The sequence below is a fragment of the Anolis sagrei genome, chromosome 2, assembly GCF_037176765.1.
Source record: "Anolis sagrei isolate rAnoSag1 chromosome 2, rAnoSag1.mat, whole genome shotgun sequence".
Classification (NCBI taxonomy): Eukaryota; Metazoa; Chordata; class Lepidosauria; order Squamata; family Dactyloidae; genus Anolis; species Anolis sagrei.
The window spans coordinates 47,940,144-47,961,134 of NC_090022.1; the positions used below are offsets into that span (position 1 = coordinate 47,940,144).

General features: G+C 37.8%; 1 protein-coding gene across 3 annotated transcripts in view; it reads left to right on the forward strand.

Annotated features, from left to right (window-relative positions):
* The window catches only part of GRM7 (glutamate metabotropic receptor 7), a 588,333-nt gene that overhangs the window by 532,845 nt on the left and 34,497 nt on the right, over nucleotides 1–20,991 (forward strand). For 2 of the 3 annotated variants that reach the window (XM_060766298.2, XM_060766300.2), the window contains 2 exons: nucleotides 7,157–7,403; nucleotides 14,619–14,711. In XM_060766298.2, the coding sequence (XP_060622281.2) occupies nucleotides 7,157–7,403; nucleotides 14,619–14,689 (318 nt within the window). In that variant the 3' untranslated portion in view covers nucleotides 14,690–14,711. The remainder of the gene's footprint in view (nucleotides 1–7,156; nucleotides 7,404–14,618; nucleotides 14,712–20,991) is intronic. The other variant, XM_060766299.2, reaches the window with a different exon arrangement.

Below are 20,991 nucleotides of genomic sequence, written 5' to 3' on the forward strand. Positions count from 1 at the left end.
CATTCACCACACCGTCAAAACTATCCTCGATATTATTATCCTTCCTATACAGATCTTCTGTATAGTCTCGCCACCTTCTCTCGATCTCTTCAGCTTCTGTTATGTCCCTGCCATCTTTGTTTCTTATCATACCAATTTTTGCCTGAAATTTACCTGCAATGTTTCTAATTTTCTGGAAGAAGTCTCTTGTCCTTCCTATTCTGTTGTCTTCTTCCACTTCCATGCATTGCTTATTTAAAAATAGTTCCTTATCTCTTCTGGCTAACCTCTGGAATTGCGCATTTAACTGGGCATATCTCCCCTTATCACTGTTTCCTTTTGCTTTCCTCCTTTCTTGGGCTACTTCCAGTGTCTCAGAAGACAACCATTTTACCTTTTTGGTTTTCTTTTTCTTTGGGACGTACTTTGTTGCCGCCTCCTGAACAATGTCGCGGACTTCTGTCCATAGTTCTTCTGGGACTCTGTTTACTAAATCTAGTCCTTCAAATCTGTTCTTCACTTCCACTGTATATTCGCTAGGAATGTTAGTGAGATCATATCTAACTACCTTTAGCACTGGTTATCTCCACAAAACACTGAGACTTTTGGTGACTATCCAGTTTTTTCCTTTAACCTGTCATTGGTCAACTTTAAGCAAAGTCAGAGAATACTCCAGAGTTTGCAGGAAAGTATCGTGGGGCTTTGTGACAATCTGAACACTTGGTTCAGGTCCATTATGGCCCAATCCACTGTATAAATGGACACTGCTGCCACCACCCCTTCCTTGTGTTGACCTGTGTAGGGGGCAGGTGGCTCATTACCATGTCACACTGCTGTTCCCCATTGACCACAGAACTCCTGCTGAGCAGCTCCCCATTGTGATGGCATTTCCTGTTATCAAAATGGGACACCTGCCTGACTAGCAAAATCATGTGGACACACCATTTTGACATCAGCAAATGTGATGAGTAATGGCAAGGTACTTGCAGGGATCTCTATGGCTGTTGGAGCAATGGTGGCATACAGATGAAGTGATGTGCCAGCCACAGGACACTGACCAGCAGGTATGTTAGATCCATGTCAAATCCAAGGCAGAAATACCTTGGAGTAATCTGCCTAGTGGTGATATAATTGCTTCAAGATATAAATCTATCTTACTCCAATTAGAGTAGAGACTGAATCAGTGGAACTTACATATGATTTTATCTTCTAAGTTTCCATTGATTCAGTGGTTTGGTCTAGATGAAAGATATAACTAGATTTAAGTCTAAGTGCCTTTAATTTATTCAAGTAGCTTCTGGGCTGACCAATAAATTAGGCCAAGAAACTATCTTCCTAATTCAATTGCTTGGAACCATTTCAGGCATTTGATTGAATTATGTATAAGAAAAGTCCTTTTATTTTATTTTATTTTTTTTTACAAAACAGTCATGTGCTATCTGATTGCTTGTTTAATATCCTAAGTACAAGTTAGGCATGGAATAATACATGGAATAATATTTCTTAGTATTAATTTCCTGGCTTTCGGAACAAGTTATTTGTGAATTAGCAACTGCTTTTTCTACTCCACATTTTTATGTTGAAAAGAAGTTTTCTCATGAAAAAATGTTTAAAGATTTCACCCAAAGTGAGAATAGTGATCAAAAACTATACAAAAAATTGCCATGTTCTTATGCAGCAGCAGTAATACATACATACATACATACATACATACATACATATGGTTTCATTAAAAATAGATTAGCCAACCCAATCAGAAATATACTAAATGTAACACACCATGCAACAACAGAAAAAGGGAAAATATTGACAATAAAATTGGATGTTTATAAGGTATTTGACATGGTAAACCATCAGTACTTGTCTCAAGTATGCGAAGAGTCCAACTTAGGAAGAACTATTAGGAATGGAAGAACTATTAGGGCAAAAAGTAGAGCCAAATAAAAGGGATTTTTATACAGAAAATGGAGGGTAAGAGCAGCACAAAGAAATCAGCTATCATAGAGGATAGAGTGACAGCACCCCCCTGTGGCTGGATTTTGAACACAACCCTCCAAGGCACCTTCCAAGTGGGACGTTGACATCAACACAACATACCTCCTTCTGTTTTGTCTGTTTCTGTATTGTCTATCCAAAACGGCATTGAATGTTTGCCGTGTAGGAGTACTGTGATCCGCCCTGAGTCCTCTTGGGGCGATAGGGCGGAATATAAAGTGTTGTTATTGTTAAGTGTAATTATCATAAAGCTTTTGATAGAAGTGACCCAAGCAACAGCAATAGCCTTGGGCTGGAAAGATCAGGAAAAATGGGAATTAAAAATGGTTTGAATATTTTGCAGACTGTATACTCCAGGGTTACATTTTTGAAAGAAGGTTGAAATACACAAGTGGCTGTAAAAAGAATTGGGATTCAAAATGGGGAACTCTGATAGCTAGAATAAGAGGAAAAGGTAAATAGAGTAGAATCTTGCTTATCCAACATAAACGGGCCAGTAGAACATTGGATAAGCGAAAATGTTGTATAATAAGGAGGGATTAAGGAAAAGCCTTTTAAATGTCATATTACATTATGATTTTACAAATTAAGCACAATAAATTGACAGAAAAAGCAGTTCAATACATGGTAATGTTATATAGTAATTACTATATTTACGAATGTAACACCAAAACATTGCAATGTATTGAAACAGTTGTGGATCTGGGCAGGAGGAAGACTGGGCTGGATAATACAAAACATTGGATGAAGGGTTGGATAAGTGAGACTCTACTGTATAAAAAAACAATTGATCATTTCAAATAATATTTAAATTGAAGTTACAACTGTTTCCAGTGGGTAGGGTGTGAAGGAAGGGAGGGAAGAAAAACTGTTAGACACAAGAGGTTGATAAGTGTGGAATTGGGATTGGTAAGGTTAATGTAAATAAGATACATTATATTGAGAAAAAAATGCAAGTGGAATTTCATTATCAAGATTTGTATTACCTTATTGGTGTCCGCAATTAATAAAAAATCCCAAAAACACACATACATGCATGCATACATTTATTTCATGAAATAATAAATATGCAATGGCCTGTAACGTTATGTGGTGGTCCCTTCATAATGCACAGTTCTAGCACTTTAAATGCATTGGGTACATCCTATCAAATCCTGAGGTTTATCATTTGGAGATGCACTAGAGGAGTTACAAATTTTAAATTTCCCTCCTTAAATAGAAAATCCCAGGTTTTCAGAGGATGACACTGCAGGCATAGTGAATCAGAGCACTATAACTGTATGAGCCGGATCTTGATACCCCATCTCTCCCCCCCCTCACACACGCACACTTCTTTTTGTATCCTTGTCACTTTATGCCCATGTACCTACAGCCAGCCCTCCACATTCATTAGTTTTTACAAATGTGATTATTTGCAGTTTTGTTGCCCACCCACTGAGGCCACAGTGTGCTCTTGTGTTCCCATGGCTTCAGGGTGTAGAGCAGCAGTAATACCAGTCATCACTCCTTCCAAAGTCTGTTGCTTTGCAGATGTGGGGAGGGGGTGTGCTAATATCTGTTGCTTTCTGTGGATTCAGCGACAGTGCAACAGTGATCTAGGTCACTATCCCCCTGAAGTGTGCTTCTTCATAGACTTCATAGACTTCATGGGGAACAATTTGGAGATATTGACATTTTTTTCCTCTTTGTGAGTTTCTATGTCTCTAATCCCCAGGATTGTGGTGGGCCAACTGTAGTTCGAAACCACAGCTGTTTGGTCAGAAAGCTTTCAGATTCTTTAAAGGAAAAGGAAATATGCCTCTCCAAGGTTCTCTGCAAGTAGTTCTCATCACAGAATAATTAAAAGGGCAAACAGTAATCTGCAGTGAATGCATTAGTTCATTAAGCTCCTAAATAAATAAATAGATGAAGCCTGCAGGACTTCTTAAAATGCCTGTGCTCTGCAACGTGAAGGAGTAATTCTTCATCTTAAGCACTATGTGCTTGTACAGGTGGGTGACCCACTGAGGCACTTAACTCTCAGCATATAAGTAGATTTATCTCATTTGATAGAAGCAATTGTGCAGGCGGCTAAAATCATGCTTTAGTGCTCCACTAGTTTACTTGACTGAAAATGTTCAATCTCTTGTTGAACTTTGATTCAAAATGGCATGGCAATTGGTGGGTTTTATTCTTGATTTGCCACTAGAATGCCTCAGTGAAAGTATAATTATTCTCTTTTTCAGAGTCCTTTAAAGCAAAAATAAATTTGCTGCTGGTTTCTCATATGATGTTATGGAGTTCATTTTTCAAAAATGTATTTTATAGTTAAACTTTTTCCTAGCATAGGATTCAAGTTGGTAAATTAAGTATATTAACTTCATGGTAAATATATTAAAGGTACCAGATGCTGTCGAATCTTGGTAAACTAAGGAGAATCAGCTGTGGTTAGCACTTTAATGGGAGACCACCAATGAATACCAGATGTGTAGGCTATATTTCATGGGAATGAATATCTATGAGTATTCCTGCTAAAGAAAAAACTTTCAATCCATGAGGTCATCATAAGTCAACAGAAGCCCTGAAGGCACACATATGCATTTGTACTCTGAAAGCCAGTGTGGTGAATGCTTGAATGAAGACTGGGAAACCAGATATTGTATTGCTGTTTGTTCATGGAAACCAATTCAGTGACCTTGGGCAAATTATCTCCTCTTAATGTTCAAATGGCATGGAGTTATACACCCACCTATTGCCATGCCACTTGGAATCAAAGATTCTTCTCCATACAGAGTTTGGAAATATTACCTTTTTAGATTACAACTCCCATATTCCTCCAGTTATCATGTGTGATTCTGAGAAATGTGGTCCAAAAAGGAAAAGGTGTGTGTGTGGGGGGGGGGGGAGGAGAAAATATTTCCAAGCCCTGATAGTCTAAGAGAAAGGTTTCATCTATTCTCCCATACCTTAAGAGAATGCAAGAGGAGGGCTTGTTAGCATCTTGTCTTGTGCCCAAAGACCTGACTGTAATCACTTCACCAATGAAAGAAATGCCTCCCTTTGTTCTCCCATTGCACTAGCTTGGAATAGGGCCGTAAACATGTACTGAAATTCAGTCATAGAGTTCCTTCCAGGAAGACATTATGTGTGTGGACTTCAGTGGAAGTCATTCACAAATTGGCTGAACATATAGTTATCAGAAAAAAATGTCACTGTGTATATGGGGAGTGGAAATGATGAAATCATTATAACTAAACCCAGTAGCCCCAAGCCTTATTCCATGTTCTTTCAGTGAGTTTGTATATGTGGTGGTGATATGCCAGTCTTAAAGAAGGTCAATATTAATGCTTGCATATGTTATTACAACAGTCTGCAATCATGTCTTAAAGAATACAATGCTGCATTAGAAGTCCATGCAGAAAGTGACCAATATTGGCCTGTATCCAATAAATTTGGATTTTCCTAAATTCTGAACCAACATTAATAATTGATTCAATGTGTCTACTCTAATTGAGAATTTCAGTCAATATATTAAAGTACTTTTTAATACTAAGATACTGATATATCAGGAATATAGGAAGTCATCTCATACTGAGCTAGATCATTTGTCCATTTAATTCAGTGTCATCAACACTTTGAAACTCTTCCATGATACAGGCAAAATATTCCCTAGATCTATTTAACATCTATACAAAACTGCTTGAAAAGGTTGTCCGGACTGTGTTTCCCTCTTACAAGTGTACTAGAATTCCAAAAGACCCTTCTCTCTGTCCCACCACCTCCCTAGGCTCATTTTGTGAGAAGATGGAAGAGGGCCTATTTCAGTGTCTCATCCCAGTATTTGGAGCCCCCTTCCTAGTGAGGGGGGTCCTAGGGTGACCCCCCCCCCCCTTTGATCTTCTTCCACAGGAACTTTAAATGTTTTTGTGGCACCAGATTTAAAAAAAATTGAAGTGGACTTTTAATGGTTTGTATAACCCTTTATTGACTTATAAGGTTTTATAATGTTTAATATTTTAATTTATAAATTGCATTTTTGGTTTAAATCATCTTTTATATTTACACTGTCATCATTTTCTGCATAGTTTTTAAATTTCTGTTGTCCTTGATTAGCCTTCTTGAGTCCCATTTTTGGGACAAAGGAGCAAGGAGAGTTATGAAGGAATTGAACTGCAAAGGCTCTAGCATAAACCAGTACAGCTGGTCCCAGTGGTAATCGGCATACTGGGTGCCGTGCCAAAAGATCTCAGCCGGCATTTGGAAACATTGACAAAATCATGATCTATCAACTGCAAAAGGCCACCTAACTTCGATCTGCACGCATCATTCGAAAATATGTCACACAGTCCTAAACGCTTAGGAAGTGTTCAACTTGTGATTTTGTGATACAAAATCCAGCATATATATCTCATTTGCTGTGTCATACTATGTTTTTGTGTCAATAACAACAACAACAACAACAACAACAACAATAATAATGTATTCATAATTAAATTTTTATCTACTCAAGGGCTATATTTTTCTCAGTGCCCTGCTTCAAAACAAGAACATTATATTAACCAGAATCCTGTTGAGATCTTTCAAATGCATACATTCCTCTCCTTAAATGGTTGGATTAACTTCAAGGTCACAGAAAATAGAGTTGTACATTTTTTCCTTTGTGAACTCTTTAGAACTCAAAGATCATCTGGAGGGACCCTTCTCACTATCCCATTACCTTTCCATGATTGAGGATTTATACATCCCAGAAATTTGTGGAATTTCCATGAGGACCACATGATTTTGCTCCTCTGTTTCAAAATTATTTATAAGACCCTTGCTTTCTCAAAGAAAGAAAGAAAGAAAGAAAGAAAGAAAGAAAGAAAGAAAGAAGATTATGCAGCAAAATTTGGAATCACAAAGCCCATGATAGCATGGTAGTAGCTTCCCTATCAATGGGTCTTGAATGTGCTCTGGGTTTTACATCAAGTTCTTTGCCCTATATTGAATATATGATTCAGCCCTTTAGATAGCTCTCTTAAAATTTTGCCCAAATCTAGAGTGCATTCAGCACACCACTAATATGAGAAGTTGCACTGCAAGGAAATTATCTCATCTTCTAGCTCATTCTGCCTTGAAAATACAGCCATCATTTCCATTTTTAAAATACTTTTGCTCATTTCTCTTATACTTAAGCAGTTTCATTATATCTTCTGTCTCCTAGGTCTACGTACAAACTACTACACTTACAATATCCATGAATTTAAGTGCTTCAGTGGCCCTGGGAATGCTTTACATGCCGAAAGTGTACATCATAATCTTCCACCCTGAACTAAATGTCCAGAAGCGGAAACGGAGCTTCAAGGCAGTAGTGACAGCAGCAACTATGTCTTCGCGGCTTTCACATAAACCTAGCGACAGACCCAATGGGGAAGCAAAAACAGAACTTTGTGAAAATGTAGACCCAAACAGTAAGTAGTCCTTGGACTTGTTGCTTTCTGTCCCCATATGTTGCAGAAGTTGTGTTGATGAGTACCTTCTTTTTAGAGCACACATTCAGTCCAATCTCCAGTACTGAAGATTATGCACAACTATATCTAAAGATCTTTTAATATCTGTGGGTTTCTCCTCTGCTCTTTGTCATTTCCTTCTGGGACCAACCTTCCAGGCACCTCTTCAAAATCCAAGTAATTCCTTCTCCTTCCCTCACCTTCTTTTATAGGTGGCATTCTAAGCATAAAACTATTTTTAAATAATTGACCCCAATACTCTGAATTCATATACCCTCCATGTATAGATCTTACAATCTGAAATGAAGAGACAGGCAGAAGCTGTGTGGTCTTTTTGTGTATGCCCAACTTTACTTATCCACACTTTTATTTGCATGTAGGATAAACTCCCCACCCCCACCCGCCGGTCTGCAGAGTTGTGTTAAAAAAATCAGAATTAGGGATACATACTTGAATCAATTGGCCCATCTAAACTTATCTTGAATTTAAAACAAAATTATTCAAAGAGCTGGAACAATGTCTTTTTGTCAAAAGTGAGGAAAGAGAAACTTAAGCCATGACTTATTTTGATTTGCATCCTAAATAAACCAATATTTATGATTCAACAATTAGGTCTGACAAATATACAGTATACATAAATGCAAATATATTTGAAAAAGTTTTATGGGATTATTATCTTCATTAGGGAAAAGTCTGTATACTCTATCTCTACCATCTTAACATTTGTCAGAAATTTTGGAACATCATATAATAAAATAGAAGGAATATTGGATAGGTACTTTCAGTGCTTTGTGCTTTGTCAGTTGGATCAGAAGTCTTAATTTTGTGGAGTGTCAAAAATGCCCTTAACAGTTAGGTCAAAAACCACTTCAGTGTCGCTTTTTTAAAAAATCAAGTGATAGATCAGATTTATAGTTTGGGCATAGAAATGATAACTATACATTAAAGCTCTTAAATTTGCTTCCTCATTTTTCAGTATCTGGCTATTATATTGGGATTTCTTTTTGCAATCTTTACAACTCTATGTGTTTTCTTAAAGCAAAAAAATGCAGTAATATCTTTTTAAAAATACACACAGCTTTAAATTTCAATCAGAGGTTCAACAAACATTGAAAGGGTTACTGCTTGAGTCTACACCTCCTAGAAACTCCCAATTTTTTGTAGCCAACACACATGTCCTGCTAGGAGTTGTAGTCTTCAGAATTAATACTTTCCAACTTAGCAGCTGCAAATTGTTCTAACCAGACAAATTCTCAACAAAATGAAAAATTTGAACAAGAAGATTATCCCATAGGTAAGCTATGTTTGAAATGACACTTTATTTATAATCTTTTTTCTAGTGCAGTGTGATTCCCTAGGAAATTTCTAAGAGTAAATTTGTATGTTCCATGTTATAGTCAAAGAGTGATTGCTCAGATAGTGACAAAGAAATTAATGAATCTCCCCTATAAAATATTTAGAAGTAATCTTGTTAAGTTCATCTATGCAAAGTTGCTTTCTTCCACATGTATAATAATCTACTGGTATAACCCATCCCTTCAAACAGGTTCATTTCCTCATCTTAATGAAAGTTTATTGTTTACTTCCTTTCCCATGAAATAAAATATGTCACAATGCCAAATAAGTAACACCATTGTGTTAGACAGAGCTGGAGAAGGATCCTTTAATCCCACTGTGCTTAATATACAAGGGCAAGGGTTTTTTTGTTTGTTTGTTTGTTTTTTGAGAAATTAATCATAAAGGGTACTCTGGCTCCTTCCATATCTCTTTTGTGCAAGGGATGAATGTGTCTCATTATTTTTTAAAGCTTGTGCTCTTTCCATCCTTTTTCTGAAATAGTTTTATATATGCACACACACACACGTAAAAAGCCTGTAGGTTTTAAATACCCATTTTATGCATGTCTTTGAAATGTTGTTGTTGTTGTTGTTGTTGTTGTTAAGAATTTAATTACAAGGAGTGTTCGAATAATCTCTTCCATCTCAGTGTACATTGTTCCCAATCCTTGTCTTTCTTTTACTTTCTCCAAAATGACACAAAGATTGTCATGATCACATGATTCATGATCACATGGGAAAATGACTAACTGTTGAGGACACTGCAATACCAAATAGTGCTCTCTTTAAAAGGAGAGCAATGGAAGCAATGACAGAGGACCTTGGATTAGTAGTACAGTCCTCTGCCATCATGTTAATTCCCCATACTATCAGAATACCTGAATAGGAGACAAATGTATGGTTGTTTGATCATAGTTCTAATTTTCTACCTTCATTTGTAATTAGGAGAGGTGGGTCCAGTGGAGCAGAGCCATCAAATGTGGTCTCATTCCATGCATTACAGTGCATGTGGAGAAAGTCTGAAAGGTCTTTTGTTCTTATGGTTGAAACAAAATGTGCTAAAGAGGTTTGAGTCGAGAGCTCCACCTAGCTTAAATTTTGGAGAAGGCCAAAGATGGAATACACCAAGGATTGTTCTGGCATAACCCCAACTAATGTCATTGTTGCTTGCTGAGAACAGGAGTTGACTCCTTGTAGTCTTAATTTAGATTCTACATTTCAGTAAGAGCCCATATTTGGTTTGCAAAGTGTGCTGTCATATGTTTTGTGGGACGAGATTTCACTTCACCATGTGTTATTTAATTTAAAGAAAAGGTTGGCTTTCATATTTGTGGGCAAAGACATTTTCCATAAATGAATACAGCAGAAGATTCATGTACCTCCAAACATTGGTGTGTTTGGTAATCAAAAAGATAAAGATAACTATCAACTGTCTTCTTTTGCTGCCATAAATTTAGAAGTATTGCTATTATGTTCACATTTCAACTTTTATTGCATTGCATTTCAGGAAGTGAGACAGGTACATAGGTTGCAGGTAAAGGACTCATAGTGAAGTGATGGAGACAAAAATGTAAACAAAATGGCAACTTCCACTATGTGATAAATTCATAGATACATAGATGGAAGTTTGCTTTGGGATCAGCTTAACTATAAAAGTCATGTAGTCATGATACTAACTAATAATAATTTATGCCCTATTGAGTAACTAGTATCAGAAAAGAAGTGTGTGAGAGTGAGTGGAGGTCAGTGGGATAAGCACTCAGGGACAGAAGAAAGATGTTGAACACTTCTAGTTTATGGGATAACAGTCAATACAAAACAAATTGTTTTACAAGGAGGTTGTACAGTTTCAATTCTAAAAATAGGCCCAGATTTCATATAAAAAATAATTTGTGATGATGGCATGCCACCATCAAATTATGTTACAGAAAAAAGTATGACTGCTCCTGAAGGTGCCAGCTATCTTCTTTCAAGCAGTCATGGTCATGGTATTGCCTCATCTTGTAGCAACTTTCTAGATGAGTTTTCAAAGCAGCTATACTTCCAACAGTTGTTTAGCTACGCTGTGTCTCTACCTGAAATAAAATCATGTTTAAAATATCAATAATGTTTTGAAAATGGATTCATTGTCTCTCAGAATTTTGACAAAATTCTAGACATGTGATATTTTATGTAGTTTGAATTATTCTGTGAAAAGAAAATTCAAATTTTTAGAACATTTTTTCCAGCAAAGAAAAACATTTCTATACTGAAAACATATTTCCTGTGCAGAAAATTCTATTTTCTCTGTAGGAAACTTTTCTGAATAAGAAAACTCAATTACTGTACAAAAAAAATGTTGTTTTCTGACCAAAAGTGCCATAATAAGTCATGAACAGAAATATAATATTCAGAGCTACACAAGTTTTGATGAATTTAGAGGAACAAAATTTAAAAAACATTTACATCTCTAATAAAGAATAAATTTGATCATCATGGAATACAATTTGCAATTGCTTCTATTCCTAGAGTCTTATCCATCAACAAAGGTTCACTTTTCTCATATTTGAGTAACTTTTTCCCTCAGCACTCCACGTTAGGAAAGTTGGAGGCAGGTAGTCTTTTGGGGGCTAGTTCAGTTCAAAGCAGAATTTAACTGATTAAGGTGCCATTGAGAACGATCATTACCTGCAACCTATGCTGAGAATTTTGATATATGAGTCTCGCTATCCACCTCAGAGTGTATAGCAATGACCTGGAATTGTGGAAAATGAAGACCAAAAATATCTGGAGGGCCACAGGTTTGACTCGTGAGATGTATAGCATGAACTGAGCACTCTACCAAAATAAAGACAGTAAGAGTAAACTGATGGAAAAGCATCAAAGTTGTCCCAGGTTCTTAGGAATGTTCTTTTACTCTTTATAATTATCATCTGATACATGCATGCTTTCTTCATTGAAGAGCCTGGCTTTGCTATTACATGTTTGCAATGTAAGGATCTGACTCTTGTGCCCTTGCTTGGAGTTTTAAAATACTTTGTAGCAGTTAATGATGCATAGAAATGTTGGACATACTGCTGTTTCCCCCCTGTGTATTCTTCTCTCATGGATTTCACCAGCTCAGTTTCATAGTATTTGATAAAGCAACATTGAATGTTCATTTCTGTAAATAAGAGTGTCTGTTCTCCTCGTTAATGTTCTTGATAGCTGTAGCAAAATTGAACTTGCACAATCCAAATAGTCATATTTCACTCAATTCAGTAGCTGTGTTGTTTTCTTTAAAGGATTAATCTCACTCTAAAATCAGCAACAGGAAAAAAGAGGGTTCCTTTGCTTAAAAGCAGAATTTTCTAACAAAGTACTTCTATTTCCTTTCTAAGAAAGTTTGAGAAACAAAATAATTTTCTTTATCAGTGCAGCATTAAAGTAAAATTGATTCCCTCCCATAAAGCTAAGTATATCTCTTGTCTCAGGTAATGGTATGGAAGTGGTGGCAAATGGAGCACCACCCACTTCTACTTCAAGTTCTTGCTACTGCTTTGAAATAGGTCTCCTTCTTGTCCCTGAAGCACCAGATTTAGCAATGTCTGTCATATTAAAGCTCCAGGAAGGAGAGTTAAAAGGCAACATGCCAACCCTTGGAACCAGTGAAATCTGTGAAAACTAGGCATTCAGTAAGATTGAATTACTGAATTCACTAAAGGCAAGTGAAGGCCTATTTGGGGTTCTTTTGCCCTTTTTAATAGTCATTCATTTTAAGATAAAACGTATCTCCCAAGGGTGCCCTGTTCTGACTCCTCTAAAATATGTATTGCCTTTTCTCAAAGACTTTGGAAAGAATGACCTTTATAAATAGGTGCCCCCTCTCCACACATCAGCTTTTAAAACAAGAACTGAACATTTTTTTTCACACATTTGATAGTTTATTATATATTGGATTGTTCAAAGGGTTGCACAGTCCTCTGCAACCTGCATAAAAGCATTCTGTAATTTTGGGGGAAAATTATGATATTGTTCATGACACTTGTAATGTGGCTAAGAGAAGCAATACCTAGTGCTGATACAACTGGATGTACATTCATCTAGATTGGAAATAGAGGAGAAAGGGTCATAGAAACACCAACCACGTGTGTGTTCTCACTATTGAGTAAGTCTCAAAGAAACTCATGAAAGGGGTGAAAGAAGAACCTCTATAGGTGGAAACTCCATCAATCAAGGAAGAAGTCTACCACATGTCAACTCACTTTACTAAAAGTGGGAAAGCAAGGGAGAAGATATCCAAGTGAATCTTTCATGCTGTCCTTTTCCTATCCCCATGATAGCAGGACTTCTCATGTTTGGCATTAAGACTAAGAAAGTACTTCTGAAATGAATTCTGCAAGACTAATAAAAAAGGAACTGCAACAAAACTTTCAGTGGTGCAATGTTACAACTAAAGAAGATGTTTCTACAGTGAACGCTGTAGAAATATATTTAAAATCAATACAATATAGACTATTTCAAGTCTGAGTGTTCCTTGCTGACCTGAAATTTTGCATCTGCTAATAAAATGAGATTCATAAGCTATTTTTTTTAAAAAAATGTTCACATTTATATAAATAAAAATGTAATGTTAGTTTGTGGGATTAACATAAGTCAAAAACCACTGGACAAATTGACACCAAATTTGGACACAATACACCTATCAGACCAATGAGTGATCATCACTCAGGAAAACACTGAAAAACATAGCAGAAGAGACTTAAAAAGCCAAAAAACAAAAATTACATTATAACACATGCACAAAACCACACATATATATGCAAACACACATATATACACAAATATATATACACAACAAACACATCTACACAGTCTGACCCACAGCAAAGCATGGCAGGAGACAGCTAGTGCACATATAAATAAACAGTATGGTGTATGGCTCATGTTATTGGCAAATAGTATTTTGGGCTGTGAAATATCAATCCTGTTGAAATGTTGTTCATCTCTTTTTTATTTACAGTCAACTGGAACAGTTGGCTCCTTGATTACTATAAGTTATACAGCAAAAGGAAACTGATGCATAACATATTCAGTGGATATGTTTGATATAGTCCATTCCTTCCCTTTTATGCTTCTCTACTGTTAGTTACCAGAGATCATTATTCTACCGGTAGTGGTGCATTAAATTCCAAAATTGAAATCCTCTGTGATGTCTACCTCCACAATATTAACAACTCTAGGAATGAAATCCAGTGAATCTCCATTTAGGCTGCCTATAAGGTTAGGATTGAGAATATACGTTGTCTGAAGATTCCTGTAAATCATTGTGAATGATGTACACATGGAATGAAAACATTTCATAGTCTACTTCACGGAATGAAATTGACCCAGCTCTACAAGTTCTGCTGTACTGTGCTGTCTCATTTTTATTTATTCATTTGTTTTGGCTATAAAACTCATTGACATATTGTTGCCTATTTCATCTTTGGAAGCCTAGAATGTTGTAAGGAATTGTAAAACTGCCGCTATTGACCTGGTTTAGAAGACAGTAAAGACTGGCTACTTAACTGAAGAGGAATGAACTCTCTCTGCAATATTCAGTTACTACAAGTAATTCTAGGGTTGTCTGGAATGCATCCAGTCATCCAGCTCCTGTTATATGGGCATCTTCTTCTATGTTCAGAGATATCTGAACCTTCGGGGGGTGGGGAGTGTTTTTCAATTCTTGTTTTGTTTTTATTCAACATACAGGATAATTTGTGCTTGAACTATCCCACTATCTTTATAATATGAAAAAAAACTAGTTCATAAAAAAGAAATAGCATGTTCTATCTAAACATCTCAATTATATAAATCAATATATTTACTTTTCCTATAGACTGCATACCACCTGTAAGAAAGAGTGTACAAAAATCTGTTACATGGTACACTATTCCACCTACAGTATAGCTCTTGCCTGCTTTCTTAGAAGGTAAGACAAAGCTCTAACTTTTATACTGCTTCAATTAAAAACTATTTGCATTAAAATGTTAAAAATGTCTAATGGCTTTAATGAAGTAGGATGATAATGGAACTAAAACTGAGAATGGAACCTCAGCTTGTTCTTAATCTCACAATAATAAAAATCAATAAACAAGGAAGTAATATGGAAATGAAAATTTTAGAACACTGCACTGTTTCACAACAGCTTTTTCACAGCCATTTCACCCCCGGTCTCAAATATTAACATCATTTAAAGGTTTGGGTATGGGAGTTTTTTAAATATTGACTGAATTGTTGATGGGTAAAGGTTATGTGGTAAAATGGAACTTGAAAGGAATGAAGTTGAAGCAGATGACTTTCCTTCAATAGAAAATTGATCTTCCACTCCTTTATGCAAACACAGTTACTGCCATAACTTGGGCCCCATCTACACTGACCAACTAATTTAGTTATATGTAGCTAGCTTTAAACCACAGTGGCTGGACAACAAACTCAAATAAAAGTGGGCAAAAGAAAACCTTTAATGTGAACCAGAGCTCTGTGGTTTGTACAATAATCATTCAGACCTCAAACTGGTTCCTTGGTTTCCTTTGTAAACATCTGCACCACTTTCATCTATACTGGTGTGAAACTACATTAAATGGTCAGTGTAGATTGGGCCTAGATGAGAACTGCAATTCAAAATTGTAGTTAGTGGCCAAGATAAAAGGGTCTACATCTAGTACTAACAGAATCAGACCTTACAATCCTCCAGCATAAATATATTTTTGGATATGATTGGAAATGAAACCTCTCATATGATATCTATACTTAGGTCTGTTAAGAGTTATGAACTAGGAGAACTGTAAGCATCTTCATATAACTCACCATGGAGGAGGAGAAGTCCAACATTTGTAAAAATCAGGCATGTCTCCTTGGGACTGTTGAGTCTCTGAACATGCCCCCAGTCTCTATTCCAATATGCAGATCAGTTTTGCCATGTGACTGGAAACCTACAGGCAGTTATTGTTATTAGATAGGAAATACAATTCCACACCCTTAAGTTCCCTTCTCGACATTTCAAACATTTGGCTACCATCACCCATCTACCCCCCCCCCCCAATTAAACACATGCATTCATTAAATGTATAGAAGAAAAGGCCACATGAAGCCATTTATATGTATGGATTATACTGTTTAACACATTCCATGAGTTCCAGCTAAGTATATTGCTATGATTGTAACTAATTTATGAAAGCATTCAACGTTTATAATGTAGGGTAAGAGGAAAACATTTTCAAACTAAAAGAACGTGCCACGAGGGTTGTCAGTAGAATTTAGGTGAAAGTTTGAAAGGAAAACATGTGATACAAAAATGTGTTAATTTTTTAGATAGAACCTTAAAAATGTACTGAGCATGCAGCAAATAATTGTGTTTTTGTTAAAGATAATTCTGTAGACAGCTTTTAAAAAATTGTTTCAAATTGTTCAATTGTTCCGAAAGAATGAAAAGTTAGGAGTTTTGAAAAGTATGGATTATTTTTATAACAGACACAATAACCTAGTGTAGCACATTTTCATTTTGGTTTTTGATGGGAAAAAAGAAGCTGAAAGGACAAGGATAAATATGGGTTAATAAAATGAAAAAAGAAAACATGGAGTAAAACATCCCCTTCACATGTAGGAAATAACCATGTTGTAGAATCTTTAAAAACAACCCAATGGTTCTAATTTAGTAAAGGCACAAGAAATGAAACTGATATACATAGCACAAGTAAGTGGAGATGTCAAAGAGAGTGGCTATTATGTCTAATAAAGACTGAAGAATGCTGTGCTTTTGGATTTAAATGTTGAATTTATGCTGGTTTCTAAAAGCATTTTTGTAATTTGGATAGCTGGATACTTCATATTATTTTCCAAAAGGAAAATAGATTATTTATTAACACAGGCTGGAATCCTTTGGGGTCATTGTGTGTTCATAAGTGCCCTAGCATATATTGCGTCCGCAAGGAACCGTCCGGCAGAACTGTTTCGAGTAGTCTCTGGTTGTTGAATCCCACCTCTGGTTCAAGTAGTCTCTGGTTGTTGAATCCCACCTCGAGTGGGTCCCCTGACGACTCGGCAGCGCACTGTGAAGCATTTGCTGAGTACTTTGCGGACAAAGTCGCTTTGATCCGCGCGGGCTTTGACACCACATTAACTGCGGTCTCTGAGGATGTAACTCAAGCATCTGCTTGTCCAGTTTTGTTGGATTCATTTCAATCTGTTCAACTCGACGAGGTCATCAGGGTTCTGGGAGAGGCAAGACCTACCACATGCATCCTAGACCCCTGCCCTTCCTGGCTGGTAAAAGAAGCCAGAGGGGGTTTGGCAGAGTGGGTAAAGGTGGTGGTTAATGCCTCCCTTCGGGAAGGCAAGATTCCAGCCAGCCTAAAACAAGCTGTAATTAAACCGCTGTTGAAAAAACCATCACTAGACCCCACTCAATTCGTCAACTTTCGGCCAGTTTCCAATCTCCCCTACTTGGGCAGTCTTGGAACGTGTGGTGGCCTCACAACTCCGGGAATTCCTGGTGGACATGGACTATCGAGATCCGGCACAGTCGGGCTTTAGGCTGGGACATGGTACTGAGACAGCCTTGGTTGCCTTAGTTGATGATCTGCGCCAGGAACTGGACAGGGGGAGTGTGTCCCTGTTGGTTCTACTGGACCTCTCTTCGGCCTTTGATACCGTCGACCACGGTATCCTTCTGGGATGCCTCGCGGGAATGGGTCTCGGGGGTACTGCCTTGCAGTGGCTCCGGTCCTTTCTCGAGGGTCGCTCCCAGAAGGTGTCACTAGGGGACTCCTGCTCGACTCCTCGGCCATTGCACTGTGGAGTCCGGCAGGGCTCAATACTGTCCCCTATGTTGTTTAACATTTACATGAAGCCGCTGGGAGAGATCATCTGGAGTTTTGGGGTGCGATGTCATCTGTACGCAGATGATGTCCAGCTCTATCACTCTTTTCCACCTACCACTAAGGAGGCTGTTCAGGTCATGAACCGGTGCTTGGCCGCTGTCTCAGACTGGATGAGGGACAACAGATTGAAACTAAATCCAGACAAGACAGAGGTACTCCTGGTCAGTCGTAAGACCGAACAGGGTACGGGGTTACAGCCTGTGCTGGACGGGGCCACACTCCCCCTAAAAGCTCAGGTACACAGTCTGGGAGTTCTCCTGGATTCATCGCTGAGCCTGGAACCCCAGGTTTCAGCGGTGGTCAGGGGAGCTTTCGCACAATTAAAATTTGTGCGCCAGCTGCGTCCGTACCTTGGGAGGGCTGACTTGGCCACGGTAGTACACGCTTTGGTTACATCCTGCTTAGATTACTGCAACGCTCTCTACGTGGGGTTGCCTTTGAAGACTGCCCGGAAGCTGCAGCAAGTCCAACGCACGGCAGCCAGATTACTAACGGGGGCTGGATACAGGGAGCACACCACTCCGCTGTTATGCCAGCTCCACTGGCTGCCAATTAGCTTCCGAGCACAATTCAAAGTGCTGGTGTTGACCTATAAAGCCCTAAACGACTCCGGCCCTGTTTACCTCTCCGAACGTATTCTCCCCTACGAACCATCAAGATTACTAAGATCATCTGCAGAGGCCCTGCTCTCGGTCCCACCAGCCTCGCAAGCGCGGCTGGTGGGGACGAGGGACAGGGCCTTCTCGGTGGTGGCCCCACGACTCTGGAACTCTCTCCCTCTGGAGGCCAGAACCGCCCCATCCATCCTAACATTTAGGAAACGGGTGAAGACGTGGCTGTGGAGTCAGGCCTTCGAGGAATGAGACAACCCCATAGGACTCTGGATGGAAGTGGATATAGATCCATCTTATTAGGACGACTGACCACTGTAGTTTTATATTTAGTGTTTTTAAAGTTGTTTTGTAATTTGTGATATATGATATTTTAATGAATGTATATGGCTGTAAACCGGGCTGAGTCCCTCAACGAGGTTGAGAAGCTCGGTATACAAAACTGTGAAATAAATAAATAAATAAATAAATAGCATCTATGAGAAATAGAATTTCAAAGATGTCCAGTGTCCATAGTAAAGGATGCTGTTACATAACTACATACCAGAAACAACAAAGGGACTGTGAGAGGGTCCAGTGTTCTCCATAGGCAGGGGGACATCATAAGAGTGGTCATCCATTCTGTCAGTTGTTTTGTTTTTTTTTGGATGCTCAAAACCAACTTTTATTGAAACACATAAACCAAGAACTCTTTGCAATTCATTAGGTACACATACAAAGGGACTTTTCCCCATTTGCCAAACTTTTCCCAGACTTCACAACCTACAAGTTGGACTCTCTTCATCTTCTTGCAAAGTTCCCCCCAAAAATTCATTGAAACAGGAAAAAAAACATTCTGTCAGTTGTTTACGACAAATAAGACTCAGACAGCTGTTTGACATACTCCTGGTAGCTCCTTTATTTCGGACTCCGACAAATCAAATCTAACAGAGCTTCTCCTTCCACTCCCCCTCTTATCCCTCTTCCTTTTACTCCTCTCTCTCTCCTTCCAATTACTCCACATCTGATTCAGCGTCCTTGGATCTTTCTGATGATTTAAAGGAACAGCTTCTTTCCAACTTCTGGGTGGGACCCTCCACTCTCTCCCCGTTACAGAGACCTATACACATAGAGTAGTCTCTCTGGCATCCCATTACTCCTCTTCTCAATTCAATAGCCAGGTTTCATAGCACCTTTGATACTTAGGTAAATGGACACACATTTATGTTGTGTGAATGGCAATACAAGATTCTGGCAACTTAACTGCAAATAAATAAACACTGAGTTCTAAAAATGTTTCTTATTCAGTAATAGCCAACAATTCCTTATTTTGTTAACACTTAAATCTATATAATTAGCATTTGTTTTTGTTTTAATTAAACTGGGCAGTATAACATTCAATCTTTGGATAAAACTAGAGGTACAAATCATGTCACTTGTTGTATTACAACTTTAAGCATTCATTACCACTGCCCAGGATGGCAGTTGTACTACTATAATAAGAGCTGAAGAGTCCAATGGTTCTCACTGTCTGTTAAATGATTTTTTTTGTAAAAATAAGGCTGCCTCAGATCATTTCATGACATGGCTAGCTACTGAGGCCCCTTCTACACAGCTGTATAAAATCCACATTGAACTGGATTATATAGTAGTGTGGATTTAGATAATCCAGTTCAAAGCAGATATTGTGGATTATCTGCCTTGATATTTTGGGTTATATGGCTGTGTGGCAGGTCCTGACAGATTTTCTTTGCTTTCCTATATTTCAGCATGCCTTGATCCTCTTTAAATGGCTGTTTTCCAGCCAGACCAACTGAGTGGAAATTGGACAGTAACATAAGTGAACTAGAATGGGAACCTCTACCAAACAGTCATTACTCTCCTCCTGCATCATTGAAAGGCCGTTTTATTGACTTTCTTTATCAAAGTCTTTCTAGGACATTGTAACCTTTCCCTTATGGTCTCAGAGGGTTTTCCCAAACAGATTCATATTGCTAATCAAAAGACAGAGATGTTATTTTATCTTTCCCCCTTAACAGATTTTTCTGTAGTATGAAAAAGGTGAAAAAACAAACAAACAAAGGAAACACAAAGATTACAAGTCATATCCAATGTTACTGTGAGGCAGGACGGTAACATATTGCAAAACACATCAAATGTTACCAATGGAGGCAGGACGGTGATACATAAACATTTCATGTGGAAGCATTCTTACCTTTGCAAACATTATGTTTCTAAGGAGGAATAATTATGGTTACAAAATGACCCAAATTTTAAAGTGGAATTTCTTCAGTAAGTGGTAGTGATTACTGATATTGAAAACAGATCAGTACTCCATTGTTCAAGGAAAAAATGGATGAGCAGAAATTCTCCATTTTCCTAAATTCTAAATGCAGTCTTTTAAAGTGGTTTAAACAAAGGATGAACTCTATGAGAAGTCCGTTGTCCATTGAGTCTATTCTCATTTTTACAAGTGAAAGTGGAACAAAAAGCCCTTCTGTGGTTCTCTGAAGTGTTGCATCACAAAGGCTTCCATTTCTTGAATCTGCAGCTATTTTGCTGTCCTCATACGTGACATGCCCTACTTTTAAAATAGGACAGATACTTCCAGCATTGCTTTTTACCTGTAGTCCTTTGACGTTTCAGATTTCTGTAGCAGAAATGTTTGCTTTAAAATAAAAGTCCTTGAAGCCCTAAAGTAGACCACAGTTATTTGACTTTCTCATTAATTGAAAGCAAA